At 47.3% G+C, this 17,372-nt stretch overlaps 1 protein-coding gene across 1 annotated transcript in view; it reads left to right on the top strand.

Moving 5' to 3' along the window:
- The window catches only part of LOC149427743 (transmembrane inner ear expressed protein-like), an 81,066-nt gene that overhangs the window by 17,995 nt on the left and 45,699 nt on the right, over positions 1-17,372 (top strand). Inside the window, exon 2 of the mRNA XM_089667713.1 lies at positions 5,665-5,782. Coding sequence (XP_089523839.1) covers positions 5,665-5,782 — 118 coding nt within the window. The remainder of the gene's footprint in view (positions 1-5,664; positions 5,783-17,372) is intronic.

Genomic DNA, 17,372 nt, shown 5'->3' with positions numbered 1-17,372 from the left:
TGCTCCCTCAGCCAAATCTTCAATCTCTCCCTCTCCACCGGCACATTCCCCTCCCCCCTAAAGCACGCACACATCACCCCCATACTCAAAAAACCCTCCCTGGACCCCACTGACCTTAACAACCTCAGACCCATCTCCCTGCTGCCATTCACTTCCAAGTTCCTTGAGTGCCTGGCCTACAATCGCCTAAGCACCCACCTCACCGACAACAACACTCCTTGACCCCCTACAGTCTGGTTCCGTCCCCTACACTCCACCGAAACCGCCTTACTTAAAATCACCAACGACCTGCTAACCACCAAAGCTAATGGCCACTACTCCTGTCCTCCTACTCCTCGACCTCTCCGCGGCCTTCCACACTGTTGACCACCCCCTCCTCCTTGCCAAACTGCACTCCCTTGGCATCAGGGATGCTGCTCTCTCCTGGTTCTCCTCCTACCTTTCCCAACGCTCCTTCAGCGTCACCTACAACACTGCCACCTCCCCCTCACTCCCCCTCTCTGTTGGGGTCCCCCAAGGCTCTGTCCTCGGGCCCCTCCTCTTCTCCATCTACACCTCCTCCCTTGGCAAATTTATTCACTCCACGGCTTCAATTACCACCTCTATGCCGACGACACACAAATCTATCTCTCTACCCCCCACCTCACCCCCTCGGTCTCCACCCCCCACCTCACCCCCTCAGTCTCCATCCCCCACCTCACCCCCTCAGTCTCCGCCCGAATCACACACCTACTGAACCACATATCAGACTGGATGTCGCTCCACTTCCTCAAACTTAACCTCTCCAAAACCGAGCTCCTGGTCTTCCCCCCACCCCGCGCCCCCCCCCATCCTCTCCATCACGACTAACCATGCTACCATCTCTCCCACCCCACACACCAAAGTCCTGGGTGTCACCCTGGACTCCCACCTCTCCTTCCTACCCCACATCCAACTGCTATCTAGATCTTGCAGGCTCCACCTCCAAGATACGCACATTCCTCACCCCAGACACCACCAAGCTACTCGTACACTCCCTCATCATCTCACGCCTGGACTACTGCAACTCCCTCCTCACCGGCCTCCCTCATCATCTCACGCCTGGACTACTGCAACTCCCTCCTCACCGGCCTACCCAAAGGAACGCTATCCCCGCTTCAGTATATCCTGAACTCAGCGGCCAGACTCACCCACCTCACCAACCGCTCCACATCTGCCTCCCCCCTCTGCCAATCCCTTCATTGGCTCCCGATTGCCCAACGCATCAAATTCAAACTTCTAACTCTGACCTACAAAGCCGTTCAACAACGCCGCCCCGAACTACATAACTGACCTGATACCCAAATACTACCCTACCCGTGCCCTCCGCTCCTCACAGGACCTCCTACTCTTTAGCTCCCTGGTCTCCTCCTCCCACGCCCGATTACAGGACTTCTCCAGGACTTCCCCCATCCTCTGGAACTCCCTTCCCCAATCCATCAGACTGTCACCTTCCCTCCTCACCTTTAGGCGCACCTGAAAACCCATCTCTTCAGGGAAGCCCACCCCACCATCACCTAACAGCCGATCTCCTCCACTCCTCCTACCACTCCATCCCCCACAGCCGCTTCCTCCTGTACCACCACCCCCTCCCTCCTAGATTGTAAGCTCCCAGGATCAGGGCCCTCGAACCCCTCGTGTATTGTATTGTTACTGTACTGTCTCATTTTCTGCCCCCCCCCCACTATAATGTACAGCGCTGAGCAAACCTTCTGCAGCTATATAAATCCTGTATAATAATAATAATTCTATTCTATTGAAAATTTAAATTTAAGAAGACGGCTGGATTCTCTCTTTCTATTCTATTCAATGTTGTCCGTCGCTTTGCTTTTCCGGGTCTAGAGTACGTGTGACCCCCCCCCCCCCCCGCTGACCCCCCGCTGTCATTCGCTGTAGGAGGTGCGTGTTAGCAGGGTCTCAGCCAGTGATTTTGGGCGGTGACTCTGCCAATCTCCTGCAGCGAATGGAGATGTACTTGTAAATACAGGCGCAGGATCTAGCTGGTTCTTCTCTCCCTGGAACCATTTTGAACCTTTGATTGCCCCCTGCTAGTGCCATTAGTACAGTGTACAGTATTTTTCACTGATCACTGTATTCCTGCCACTAGCGACATCAGACAGCGCCAGGGTCACCTAGCGTTAGATCGCCCGCACACTGTCGCACTCACGCTATAGATGTATGTAATACATTGCACACAGAAACGCAAAATCAGGCCTGATCTCTGCTAGCACTAGCAGGTTAATTTTTTCGTAGCGCTTCAAGCAGTTCCTCCCAGTCAGGAACAACTAGCGTTAGATTGCCCGCATACTGTCGCACTCACGCTATAGGTCGCTGATCACCGCCATTACTAGTATAGTGTTTGTACGGATCAATATAGTGATCATGAACAGAACTACACTAGTGCCCCCGCAGTATAGTGTCCCCAAAAATGCAGCGTTAGCAGGATCATCCCCATTCTCTGCCAGCACTAGTGTTTAGCCCCTCCGCTCCCCCCTCACCCCTAACAAGAAGTGCAGTGTCAGTATAAATTCTGATCACTGTCACCTGTAATACATTGCACACAGAACTGCAGTGTTCACAGAATCAGGCTTGATCTCTGCTAGCACTTGCAGGTGAATTTTTTCGTAGCGGTTCAAGCAGACCCTGACAGCCAGGGTCAGCTAGCGTTAGATCGGCTGCACACTGTCGCACTCACGCTATAGGTCGCTGATCACCATCATTACTAGTATAGTGTTTGTACGGATCAATAGATCGATCAAACACAGAATTACACTAGTGCCCCCTCAGTATAGTGTCCCCAATAATGCAGTGTTAGCAGGATCGGCCCCGTTCGCTGCCAGCGCATACACCCACGGCATGTGTGAGCAATAAATCATTTCAGTGACAATTTTGTGTGTAATTAAAAAAAAATGTTTTACAAAAACTTGTGGAAAAAGAATAAACCTTCCATGGACTCAATATGTTTCTCAGCAGATACCTCAGGCTGTCTACTTTCCGAAAAGGGGTCATTTGGGGGTATTTGTACTGTCCTGACATTTGGGGGAGATTTATACCGTCCTGACATTTGGGGGGATTTGTACTGTCCTGACATTTGGGGGGGGGAATTTGTACCGTCCTGACATTTGGGGGGGATTTGTACTGTCCTGATATTTGGGGGGATTTGTACTGTCCTGACATTTGGGGGGATTTGTACCCTCCTGACATTTGGGGGGGATTTGTACCCTCCTGACATTTGGGGGATTTGTACCATCCTGACATTTGGGGGGATTTGTACTGTCCTGACATTTGGGGGGATTTGTACTGTCCTGACATTTAGGGGGGATTTGTACCGTCCTGACATTTAGGGGGGATTTGTACCGTCCTGACATTTGGGGGGGATTTGTACCGTCCTGACATTTGGGGGGATTTGTACCGTCCTGACATTTGGGGGGATTTGTACCGTCCTGACATTTGGGGGGATTTGTACCATCCTGACATTTGGGGGGGATTTGTACTGTCCTGACATTTGGGGGGGGATTTAGACCGTGTTGGTTATGGCCTAAATTGGTGGTGATGTCATGGTGTGTGGGATCCATCCTGCCTTGTATCCATGGTTCAGGCTGGTGGTGGTCTCTACTGAAGGCCATCAAATTCCCCATCTCTGTTTGCGGCTGTCATCTGATTTGTGTCCAGTAGGTGGCCACAAGCAGCCCACTTATGGGAATGGCAGCGAAGGGCAGAAATCGCTCTTTTCACATAATTGTTGCTGAGAAATCGATCTCCGCAATTTGCTTCATCTTGTTTGTGACAGAAGGGAATGGAAATTGTGTTCTATTGTTTTCACTTCAAAGTGCCAAAGTTGCTTTTTTTTTTTTGTTAACAGTGACTGCGACTACAACCAATCATCTTCATCTGCGGCAGAAGGTGGGGGGAGGGATGGGGGATGGTTACTGGAAGTGTTGGAAACTTTTGTTTTCTTACAGTTTCACCCCAAATGTCAGGACGGTACGAAATCCCCCCCAAATGTCAGGATGGCACAAATCCCCCAAATGTCAGGACGGTACAAATCCCCCCCAAATGTCAGGACGGTACAAAATCCCCCCCAAATGTCAGGACAGTAAAATCACCCCCAAATGTCAGTACGGTACAAATCCCCCCAAATTTCAGGACGGTACAAATCCCCCCCAAATGTCAGGATGGTACAAATCCCCCCAAATGTCAGGAGGGGTACAAATCCCCCCAAATGTCAGGACGGTACAAATCCCCCCAAATGTCAGGACGGTACAAATCCCCCCCCCCCAAATGTCAGTACGGTACAAATCCCCCAAATGTCAGGACGGTACAAATACCCCCAAATGTCAGGACGGTACAAATCCCCCAAATGTCAGGACAGTACAAATCCCCCCCAAATGTCAGGACGGTACAAATCCCCCCAAATGTCAGGACGGTACAAATCCCCCCCCCCCAAATGTCAGGACGGTACAAATCCCCCCAAATGTCAGGACGGTACAAATCCCCCAAATGTCAGGACGGTACAAATACCCCCAAATGTCAGGACGGTACAAATCCCCCCAAATGTCAGGACAGTACAAATCCCCCCCAAATGTCAGGACGGTACAAATCCCCCCAAATGTCAGGACGGTACAAATCCCCCCAAATGTCAGGACGGTGTGTGTATATATATATATATATATATATATATATATATATATATATAGAATAGGATGGATGTGAATCCTATACTGTGCAGACTCATGGACTACAGCCGGGACCCCGGGCCCCACTCAGAGATCAGCAAGCCGATCCAATGTGAAAGGTCAACGTTGGCTCGTTCAAAATACAGAGGTGCCTCACGCGGTGCAAATTGCTTCATCCAGACAAATCCAGGTGTTCCAAGATGGCGGAGCCTCCCTTCTGACGTCATCGCGTTGTCCGCTATCTTGCCCGCCACCCTATCACAGTCCCACTCTATGTCGCTGATCCCTGCCATTACCAGTACAGCGTCTGTAGGGATCAGTATCTTGATCACGATCCGAACTATACTAGTCTCCCCAGTAGTATAGTGTCCCTCCCAGCCAATGTCAGTTAGCGCCAGATTGCCCTCCACCCTATCACAGTCCCACTCTATGTCGCTGGTCCCCGCCATTACCAATACAGCGTCTGTACGGATCAGTATCTTATTGCTTTTTTTGTGAGTTTTTTTAGTGAATGTAATCAATCGGCCTATCATATCCCGCCCCCATAGCGTGTAGCAATAGGAGGACATGGGGGAGGAGGGAGGGGAGTGACATTTAAACACCATGTATACGCCCACATGTGTGACTCCATAGTCACGTGGTCTGCACAGATAAGAAAAAAAAGGAGGAAATGAAGGGCTTTTGTAGGGAACTGAAACTGGAGCATACTCAGTAGAGGTCACCACCATCTCAGCCTGCAGTGGGGACACAGAGAAGATGGGAGGGTCTTCTGAAGGCAGAATCAGCCAGGTATAGTCGGTCCCCATCAGAAAAAATCTATGGCGCTCGACGGGAAATCCGATTTCTTCTCGACTTCTTGATAACTAGGCCTCTGTAGTAGCAGAAATACAAAATTATGACGAATGATCATTCCGAACGGATCTGTTTTGAAAGGCGAAAGGCTAACGAACTCTTCTGATTTCCATTTCAGGCCCCCACCGATCCCCCGAAGCAGAAGCCTGACCCGGTGACCTCGGAGACCGTGGTGTTCTGGGGGCTGCGGCTGTGGCAAGTGATCGGCGTGTTCTCCATCTTCGTCCTGGGAGTCAGTAAGTCCAGTTATCAGTCTACTTCACTTGAAAATATAGGCCATTGGTAGTAGATCCTGTAAGTCCTGTAAGTTGGGAGGTGGGGTCTCCATGGATCTCATGTAAGTTGGGAGGTGGGGTCTCCATGGATCTCATGTAAGTTGGGAGGTGGGGTCTCCATGGATCTCATGTAAGTTGGGAGGTGAGGTCTCCATGGATCTCCTGTAAGTTGGGAGGTGAGGCCTCCATGGATCTCATGTAAGTTGGGAGGTGGGGCCTCCATGGATCTCCTGTAAGTTGGGTGGCGGGATCTCCATGGATCTCCTGTAAGTTGGGAGGTGCGGCCTCCATGGATCTCCTGTAAGTTGGGAGGTGGGGCCTCCATGGATCTCCTGTAAGTTGGGAGGTGGGGCCTCTATGGATCTCCTGTAAGTTGGGAGGTGAGGCCTCCATGGATCTCCTGTAAGTTGGGAGGTGGGGCCTCCATGGATCTCCTGTAAGTTGGGAGGTGAGGCCTCCATGGATCTCCTGTAAGTTGGGAGGTGGGACCTCCATGGATCTCCTGTAAGTTGCGAGGTGAGGCCTCCATGGATCTCCTGTAAGTTGGGAGGTGGGACCTCCATGGATCTCCTGTAAGTTGGGAGGTGGGGCCTCCATGGATCTCCTGTAAGTTGGGAGATGAGGCCTCCATGGATCTCCTGTAAGTTGGGAGATGGAGCCTTCATGGATCTCCTGTAAGTTGGGAGGTGAGGCCTCCATGGATCTCCTGTAAGTTGGGAAATGAGGCCTCCATGGATCTCCTGTAAGTTGAGAGGTGAGGCCTCCATGGATCTCCTGTCAGTTGGGAGGTGGGGCCTCCATGGATCTCCTGTAAGTTTGGAGGTGAGGCCTCCATGGATCTCCTGAAAGTTTGGAGGTGAGGCCTCCATGGATCTCCTGTAAGTTGGGGCTTCCATGGATCTCCTGTAAGTTGGGAGGTGGGGCCTCCATGGATCTCCTGTAAGTTGGGAGGTGAGGCCTCCATGGATCTCCTATAAGTTGGGAGGTGGAGCCTCCATGGATCTCCTGTAAGTTGGGAGGTGAGGCCTCCATGGATCTCCTATAAGTTGGGAGGTGGAGCCTCCATGGATCTCCTGTAAGTTGGGAGGTGAGGCCTCCATGGATCTCCTGTAAGTTGGGAGGTGAGGCCTCCATGGATCTCCTGTAAGTTGGGAGGTGGGGCCTCCATGGATCTCCTGTAAGTTGGGAAATGAGGCCTCCATGGATCTCCTGTAAGGTCAGAGGTGAGGCCTCCATGGATCTCCTGTAAGTTGGGAGGTGAGGCCTCCATGGATCTCCTGTAAGTTGGGAGGTGAGGCCTCCATGGATCTCCTGTAAGTTGGGAGGTGAGGCCTCCATGGATCTCCTGTAAGTTGGGAAATGAGGCCTCCATGGATCTTCTGTAAGTTGAGAGCTGGGGCCTCCATGGATCTCCTGTAAGTTGCGAGGTGAGGCCTCCATGGATCTCCTGTAAGTTGGGAGGTGAGGCCTCCATGGATCTCCTGTAAGTTGGGAGGTGAGGCCTCCATGGATCTCCTGTAAGTTGCGAGGTGAGGCCTCCATGGATCTCCTGTAAGTTGGGAGGTGAGGCCTCCATGGATCTCCTGTAAGTTGGGAGGTGAGGCCTCCATGGATCTCATGTAAGTTGGAAGGTGAGGCCTCCATGGATCTCCTATAAGTTGGGAGGTGGGGCCTCCATGGATCTCCTGTAATTTGGGAAATTAGGCCTCCATGGATCTCCTGTAAGTTGGGAGGTGAGGCCTCCATGGATCTCCTGTAAGTTGGGAGGTGGGGCCTCCATGGATCTCCTGTAAGTTGGGAGGCGGGGCCTCCATGGATCAGACTTATTTTTCCAGCACATCTCACAAATGCTCTATTGGATTGAGATCTGGAGAATTTGGAGGTCCAAGTGAACACCTGAGACTCATTGTCATGTTCGTCAAACCAATCTTGGATTCATCAGACCAGGACACCTTCTTCCATGGCTCCGTGGTCCTCTTCTGATGCTCTTGTGTCCCCATACACAACAAACTGCAATGCTCTGTGTGTTCTGACACCTTTCTATCAGAACCGGAATTCACTTTTTCAGCAATCTGATCTCCAATAGCTTTTCTATTGGATCAGACTACACAGGTCAGCCTCCCCCACACCCCACCTCCATCAATGAGCCTTCCCTCCCCACCTCCATCAATAGTCCTTCCCTTCCCACCTCCATCAATGAGCCTTCCCTCCCCACCTCCATCAATTATTCTTTCCTCCCCATCTCCATCAATGAGCCTTCCCTCCCCACCTCCATCAATGAGCCTTCCCCCCTACCTCCATCCATGCGCCTTCCCTCCCCACCTCCATCATTTATCCTTTCCTCCCCCACCTCCATTAATGAGCCTTCCCTCCCCCACCTCCATCAATGAGCCTTCCCTCCCCACCTCCATCAATGAGCCTTCCCTCCCCACCTCCATCAATGAGCCTTCCCTCCCACCTCCATCAATGAGCATTCCCACCCCACCTCCATCAATGAGCCTTCCCTCCCCACCTCCATCAATGAGCCTTCCCTCCCCACCTCCATCAGTGAGACCTCCCTCCCCACCTCAATCAATGAGCCTTCCCTCCCTATCTCCATCAATGAATGATTAAACTTAATATTTTTTTATATTATCAAATTATTATTATTATTATTATTATATATCATCATCATTAATTATTATTAATAAATAAATAAATTTAATTATTTAAATTTATCATTTGAAAAATTACTTTAATTCTATTATTTTATGTTTTAATTAATTCTATTGTTTAATTTATTATTTTAATAAAATTATTTAATTATAACGAATGATTAAACCTAAGATATTTGTTTTTAATTATCAAATTATTATTATTAGTTATTATTCATATCATTATTATTATATATCATATCATCATCATCATTAATTATTATTATTATTCATATAATTATTATTATATATCATATCATCATCATCATTAATTATTATCATTTATTATTATAATTAATTATTATTATTATTAATTATAATAATAATAGTAATTTTTATTAGTATTAATAATAATTATTATTAATATGAACACTAATAACAATTATTATTATTATTATTAATAATATTAATAATAATAATAATAAATAATACAACTTAAAAAAAAAGGAATACCACACTTTTTTTTTTATGGTTGAACTGGATGAACTTTTGTCTTCTTTCAGCCAGACTAACTATGTAAATCCTCGTTCTGTGACTACAACAGGCCGATATATTCAAATGTATAAAAATGAAGGGGCCCATCACCCGCAGAACATCCTTTACTCTTTATTTCTCGTTCGCAGAGCTGGATGTTGTAATAAAATCTGACTGCAGTTCAGGAACGATCGATCTCACCGCCTGGATTATTTAGCATTTATCATAACAATACAAATGTATCGTTTTCCGCGGCGTGCGATAAATTCCTACATCGAAATATTTCTCCTTTGGAGGTCTCTGTTCATGAATGAATACTCAGCCGTGTAAAGAGAAAAATGAAGTGACATCCATTCCTCCAGCGCTGGGCACATCGGGGCGCGTTTATAACAAGATGGCGAGCGATTCGTCCCGTGAAGACGGCGTGTGCGATCGTTCTGTGCAAATGGAGGAAATGGAATATTATTAGACTGTTTTCTATCCAGGTCGAAAGTTATTCCTTCATACAGGAAGCGCAAATCAGGAAAATACTGCGGAATGGTCACTGGCTTTTATATCCTATGATCATCAGCTCCATCTAATGGCCATAATGAGGTATTTTCATGATTCACTCGTGATGAGCGGCATGATACAAGGGCTGTACTGAAAGTAATGCAAAAGTGGGCGTAGCCTTCTTAACTTCCATATTTCACATGTTGGTAAAGTAACTCTCCCTCTATAGTAACTCTTCCTCTATAGTAACTTTTCCTCTATAGTAACCCTTCCTCTATAGTAACCCTTCCTCTATAGTAACTCTTCCTCTATAGTAACCCTTCCTCTATAGTAACTCTTCCTCTATAGTAACCCTTCCTCTATAGTAACTCTTCCTCTATAGTAACCCTTCCTCTATAGTAACTCTTCCTCTATAGTAACCCCTCCTCTATAGTAACTCTTCCTCTATAGTAACCCTTCCTCTATAGTAACCCTTCCTCTATAGTAACTCTTCCTCTATAGTAACTCTTCCTCTATAGTAACCCTTCCTCTATAGTAACTCTTCCTCTATAGTAACTCTTCCTCTATAGTAACCCTTCCTCTGTAGTAACCCTTCCTCTGTAGTAACCCTTCCTCTATAGTAACCCTTCCTCTATAGTAACTCTTCCTCTATAGTAACTCTTCCTCTATAGTAACCCTTCCTCTATAGTAACCCTTCCTCTGTAGTAACCCTTCCTCTATAGTAACCCTTCCTCTATAGTAACTCTTCCTCTATAGTAACCCTTCCTCTATAGTAACTCTTCCTCTATAGTAACCCTTCCTCTATAGTAACTCCTCCTCTATAGTAACCCCTCCTCTATAGTAACTCCTCCTCTATAGTAACCCCTCCTCTATAGTAACCCCTCCTCTATAGTAACTCTTCCTCTATAGTAACTCTCCCTCTATAGTAACTCCTCCTCTATAGTAACTCCTCCTCTATAGTAACTCTCCCTCTATAGTAACTCCTCCTCTATAGTAACTCCTCCTCTATAGTAACCCTTCCTCTATAGTAACCCTTCCTCTATAGTAACCCTTCCTCTATAGTAACCCTTCCTCTATAGTAACTCTTCCTCTATAGTATCCCTTCCTCTATAGTAACCCTTCCTCTATAGTAACCCTTCCTCTATAGTAACCCTTCCTCTATAGTAACTCCTCCTCTATAGTAACCCTTCCTCTATAGTAACCCTTCCTCTATAGTAACCCTCCCTCTATAGTAACCCTTCCTCTATAGTAACCCTTCCTCTATAGTAACCCTTCCTCTATAGTAACCCTTCCTCTATAGTAACCCTCCCTCTATAGTAACTCTTCCTCTATAGTAACCCTTCCTCTATAGTATCCCTTCCTCTATAGTAACCCTTCCTCTATAGTAACCCTTCCTCTATAGTAACTCTCCCTCTATAGTAACTCTTCCTCTATAGTAACCCTTCCTCTATAGTAACTCTTCCTCTATAGTAACCCTTCCTCTATAGTAACCCTTCCTCTATAGTAACCCTCCCTCTATAGTAACTCTTCCTCTATAGTAACCCTTCCTCCATAGTAACTCTTCCTCTATAGTAACTCTTCCTCTATAGTAACTCTTCCTCTATAGTAACTCTTCCTCTATAGTAACCCTTCCTCCATAGTAACTCTTCCTCTATAGTAACTCTTCCTCTATAATAACCCTTCCTCTATAGTAACTCTTCCTCTATAGTAACCCTTCCTCTATAGTAACTCTTCTTCTATAGTAACTCTTCCTCTATAGTAACCCTTCCTCTATAATAACCCTTCCTCTATAGTAACTCTTCCTCCATAGTAACTCTTCCTCCGTGCATTTTTATTACAAAATATATGAAAAATATTTTTAAAAATACATTTTAAATATGCCGTATGTCTTTAAAAATACAAATCTACATTTTTTGGAATGGCATTTGCAAATATATGTAAAAATATATGTTATAATGACTTTTTTTATACGTTAAAAAAAAGTCTGAAGAATATATTTAAAAAATATATATGTTTTAAAAATATATGTTTTTTAAACATACTCTTCAGATTTGGCCATATTCAATATATATATATATATAAAAAAAAATAATCAATAAATATATATATATATAAAATTTATATATAGATACTGCATGTATATATTATATATTCTTCAGATGTGGCTGTACTCAATATCTCAATATATTTATTTATATATATATATATACTGTATGTTGAAATGCATTTTTTATATATCACAAAATATATGAAAATATTTTTTAAAATATATATTTTTTAAATATATTCTTCAGATTTGGCCATATTCAATATATTAAAAAAATTATATATATATATACACATACTGCACCAATATATTATATATTCTTCAGATTTGACTGTACTCAATATATTTCAAAATATATTTATATATATATACACACTGCATGTTCAAATGCATTTTTTATATATTACAAAATATATGAATAATATTTAAAAAAATATATTTTTTTAAAATATATTCTTCAGGTTTTTTTTAACATATAAAAAAAGTCATTTTTACATCTATTTCTAAATGCATTCCAAAAATGTAGATTTGTATTTTTAAAGACATACAGTAAATTTTCCCTCCTAGATTGTAAGCTCCCAGGATCAGGCCCTCCTATCCCTCTTGTATTGAACTGTATTGTTGCTGTATTGTCTCCGTTTATATTGTACAGCGCTGAGCACACTGTTGGCGCCATAAATCCTGTATAATAATAATAATGATATATTTGAAATGTACTTTTAAAAATATTTTTCATATATTTTGTAATAAAAAACGCATTTCAACATACAGTGTATACAGTGCAGGAAATGTGTATTTGCTCCCCCCTGATGCTGAATGTTCGCCCCTCACACAGAAACGATCGGTCTAACAATGGAATGTTCGCCCCTCACACAGAGACGATCGGTCTAACAATGGAATGTTCGCCCCTCACACAGAAACGATCGGTCTAACAATGGAATGTTCGCCCCTCACACAGAAACGATCGGTCTAACAATGGAATGTTCGCCCCTCACACAGAAACAATCGGTCCAACAATGGAATGTTCGCTCCTCACACAGAGACGATCGGTCTAACAATGGAATGTTCGCCCCTCACACAGAAACGATCGGTCTAACAATGGAATGTTCGCCCCTCACACAGAAACGATCGGTCTAACAATGGAATGTTCGCCCCTCACACAGAAACGATCGGTCTAACAATGGAATGTTCGCCCCTCACACAGAAACGATCGGTCTAACAATGGAATGTTCGCCCCTCACACAGAAACGATCGGTCTAACAATGGAATGTTTGCCCCTCACACAGAAACGATCGGTCTAACAATGGAATGTTCGCCCCTCACACAGAGACGATCGGTCTAACAATGGAATGTTCGCCCCTCACACAGAAATGATCGGTCTAACAATGGAATGTTCGGTGTAACACTGAGAGACAGAATACAACAACAAATTCAGCCGAAATGCGTCTAACAAATGATGACGGATCTGCATGTTCATGAGGGAAAGAAGGATTTGATCCCCTATCATTCAGCAGGATTTCTGGCTCCCAGGTGTCTCTCATACAGGTAACAAGCTGAGATTAGAAGCAGTCTCTTAAAGGGAGTGCTGCTAATCTCATTGTGTTACCTGTATAAAAGACACCTGTCCACAGGAGCCATCAAACCATCAGATTCCAAACTCTCCACCATGGCAAAGACCAAAGAGCTGTCCAAGGATGTCAGGGACAAGATGGTAGACCTACACAAGGCTGGACTGGGCTACCAAACTATGGCCAAGCAGCTTGGTGAGAAGGTGACAACAGTTGGTGCAATCATTCACAAATGGAAGAAACACAAAACAAGTGTCAGCCTCCCTAGGTCTGGTGCACCATGCAAGATCTCACCTCGTGGAGTGTCAATGATCATGAGAACAGTGAGGAATCATCCCAGAACTACATGTGAGGATCTTGTCAATGATCTCCAAGCAGCTGGGACCACAGTCACCAAGAAAACAATTGGTAACACACTACGCCGACAAGGACTGAAATCCTGCAGTGCCCGCACGGTCCCTCTGCTCAAGAAAGCCCATGTCCAGGCCCGTCTGAAGTCTGCCACTGAACATCTGAATGATGCAGAGGAGGACTGGTGGGAAGTGTTGTGGTCAGAGGAGACCAAAATCCAGCTCTTTGGCATCAACTCAACTCGCCGTGTTTGGAGGAGGAGGAATGCCGCCTATGACCCCAAGAACACCATCCCAACTGTGAAACATGGTGGTGGAAAGATTCTGCTTTGGGGGTGTTCTTCTGCTAAGGGGACAGGACAACTGCACCGCATCAAAGGGACGATGGACGGGGCAATGTACCCTCAAATCTTGGGTGAGGACCTTCTTCCCTCAGCCAGGGCATTGAAAATGGGTGGTGGATGGGTGTTCCAGCATGACAGGTCCCAGAAGGCGCCGGGCCATTCACAAAGCGCAGCGCTTCTCATGCATGCGCAGTGGGCACCCGACTGTCACAGAAGCCGGGGCAGGAAGAAGCCAGTGTGCCCACACTAAAGAAAGTACAACTTCAGGTACCCGCTCCCCCTCCCTCGCCAAAGGTCCGCAGTCTCTGGTCATCTCCTGTACTGTGTCCGCAGTCTCTGATCATCTCCTGTACTGTGTCCGCAGTCTCTGGTCATCTCCTGTACTGTGTCCGCAGTCTCTGGTCATCTCCTGTACTGTGTCTGCAGTCTCTGGTCATCCCCTGTACTGTGTCCTCAGTCTCTGGTCATCCCCTGTACTGTGTCCGCAGTCTCTGGTCATCCCCTGTACTGTGTCCGCAGTCTCTGGTCATCTCCTGTACTGTGTCCGCAGTCTCTGGTCATCTCCTGTACTGTGTCCGCAGTCTCTGGTCATCTCCTGTACTGTGTCCGCAGTCTCTGGTCATCTCCTGTACTGTGTCCGCAGTCTCTGGTCATCTCCTGTATTGTGTCCGCAGTCTCTGGTCATCTCCTGTACTGTGTCCGCAGTCTCTGGTCATCTCCTGTACTGTGTCTGCAGTCTCTGGTCATCTCCTGTACTGTGTCCGCAGTCTCTGGTCATCTCCTGTACTGTGTCCGCAGTCTCTGGTCATCTCCTGTATTGTGTCCGCAGTCTCTGGTCATCTCCTGTACTATGTCTGCAGTCTCTGGTCATCTCCTGTACTGTGTCTGCAGTCTCTGGTCATCTCCTGTACAATGTCTGCAGTCTCTGGTCATCTCCTGTACTGTGTCTGCAGTCTCTGGTCATCTCCTGTACAATGTCTGCAGTCTCTGGTCATCTCCTGTACTGTGTCCGCAGTCTCTGGTCATCCCCTGTACTGTGTCTGCAGTCTCTGGTCATCTCCTGTACTGTGTCTGCAGTCTCTGGTCATCTCCTGTACTGTCTGCAGTCTCTGGTCATCTCCTGTACTGTGTCTGCAGTCTCTGGTCATCTCCTGTACTGTGTCCGCAGTCTCTGGTCATCTCCTGTACTATGTCCGCAGTCTCTGGTCATCTCCTGTACTCTGTCCGCAGTCTCTGGTCATCTCCTGTACTCTGTCCGCAGTCTCTGGTCATCTCCTGTACTATGTCTGCAGTCTCTGGTCATCTCCTGTACTATGTCCGCAGTCTCTGGTCATCTCCTGTACTGTGTCCGCAGTCTCTGGTCATCTCCTGTACTGTGTCCGCAGTCTCTGGTCATCTCCTGTACTGTGTCTGCAGTCTCTGGTCATCTCCTGTACTGTGTCCGCAGTCTCTGGTCATCTCCTGTACTGTGTCCGCAGTCTCTGGTCATCTCCTGTATTGTGTCCGCAGTCTCTGGTCATCTCCTGTACTATGTCTGCAGTCTCTGGTCATCTCCTGTACTGTGTCTGCAGTCTCTGGTCATCCCCTGTACTGTCCGCAGTCTCTGGTCATCTCCTGTACTGTGTCCGCAGTCTCTGGTCATCTCCTGTACTGTGTCCGCAGTCTCTGGTCATCTCCTGTACTGTGTCCGCAGTCTCTGGTCATCTCCTGTACTGTGTCTGCAGTCTCTGGTCATCTCCTGTACTATGTCTGCAGTCTCTGGTCATCTCCTGTACTATGTCTGCAGTCTCTGGTCATCTCCTGTACTGTGTCTGCAGTCTCTGGTCATCTCCTGTACTATGTCTGCAGTCTCTGGTCATCTCCTGTACTGTGTCCGCAGTCTCTGGTCATCTCCTGTACTATGTCCGCAGTCTCTGGTCATCTCCTGTACTGTGTCTGCAGTCTCTGGTCATCTCCTGTACTGTGTCCGCAGTCTCTGGTCATCTCCTGTACTGTGTCCGCAGTCTCTGGTCATCTCCTGTACTGTGTCCGCAGTCTCTGGTCATCTCCTGTACTGTGTCCGCAGTCCATTGGTTCAGAATATTTTCTCTCGTTTTTCACCTCTACAATCTGGGTGCGTCTTATGGAGCGTGAAATTCGATATGTCAATATATTTGGGAAGAACATTTTTAAAATACATTTCCATGTGGGATGGCTGTATAAAAAAATCCGCCAAAAGCCAGAAACGTTCGCTGTGCTGAGGACTGACTGACTATTAATGGATGAAGACCTCTCTGGGTGGGAAATGTTTCAAAGAAGGAATACACTGGACGCCGTGAACACGTATGTGGCATTATGATGACGTGTAACATGTCGGGGGCATGAGATTCGTGGTTCATAAATGCTTCTAATATTTCAGTGAATGTGCGTCTCTGTGAGCGATACATGAAGAACGAACGATGTTTTGCAGATATTCGGCCTCCTTTCTTCAGATTTCGGTCTGATGTAGTCACTTGGTATTAGTGTTCCTTTTTGTTTCCTGATTGGTGGACTTGCCCTGGGGCCCCGGGGCCCAGACTGGAACTGGGAGTGGTATAGACTTTAGGGGGATGAAGGAAATGAATTCAATACAAGGTGACCAACACTCAAACCAGAAATCCGAATGTAACAACTACGATCTATATATAACAATCGAATTCCCCGTTACGTCACGGACAAAAATGTCATCAGCCAATGGGCCGGGGCCAACCGCCAGGACGTGGCCTCCCTCCTTCCAAGCCTCCAGCTACCTGCAGATCTCCCAGCCTCTCATAGTGCCCCCTAACTTCCCATAGAGGCCCACCATGCACCTCAACCTCCTAGAGTGCCCCCCCCAGGCCCTTACACACCATCAGCCCCCCACGGTGCCCCAAGCTCCCGCAGTGTCCCTCAGACCCCCGTGGCATCCCCTAGCTTGCAGCAGACCTTCCGGGTCCCTCTAGTGCTCAACCTCCAACAGTGTCCCGCAGTGCCCCTGGAAAGCCTCCAGGCTTCTGGACCCAAAACCCCCTCTAGAGACCCCAACCCTACAGTTGCCCCTCGCTCCCTCCAGAAAGCTCTCAGATCTCACAATGCCCCCCCAACCTCCCACAGTGCACCCCAGCCCCTTGCAGACCCTCCAGCCTCCTTATAGTACTTCTAACCTCCAACAGTGTACCGCAGTGCCCCTGGAAAGCCCCCAGCCTCCTTGAGGGACCTAAAGTCCCCTCTAGAAACACAATCCCCCACAGTTTGCACCAGCTCCCTCTGGAGAGCCCCCAGCCCCCACAGTGCCCCCCAACCTCCCACAGTGCCCTCCGGCCCCCAGCCACTTGCAGCACACCCCAGCTTGCTGTAGAGCCTCTATCCCCCTAGTACTTTCAGCCTCCAACAGTGTACCACAGTGCATGTCCACCTACCACATTCCCCCTGGAATGCCCCCAGCCTCCCCAGAGACCCCATCCCTCACAGTTGCCCCAGCTCTCTCCAGAGAGTCCTCAGCCCCCACAATGCCCCCCAGCCCCTTGCAGCACCCCCTAGCTTTGCTGCAGAGCCTCCAGCCCCCTTATAGCTCTTCTAGCCTCCA

This window comes from Staurois parvus, unplaced genomic scaffold (assembly GCF_062004578.1).
Source record: "Staurois parvus isolate SC_StPar_1 unplaced genomic scaffold, SC_StPar_1.0 ptg003527l, whole genome shotgun sequence".
In the NCBI taxonomy this organism is placed as follows: Eukaryota; Metazoa; Chordata; class Amphibia; order Anura; family Ranidae; genus Staurois; species Staurois parvus.
This window is presented reverse-complemented; position numbering and strand designations above follow the sequence as displayed.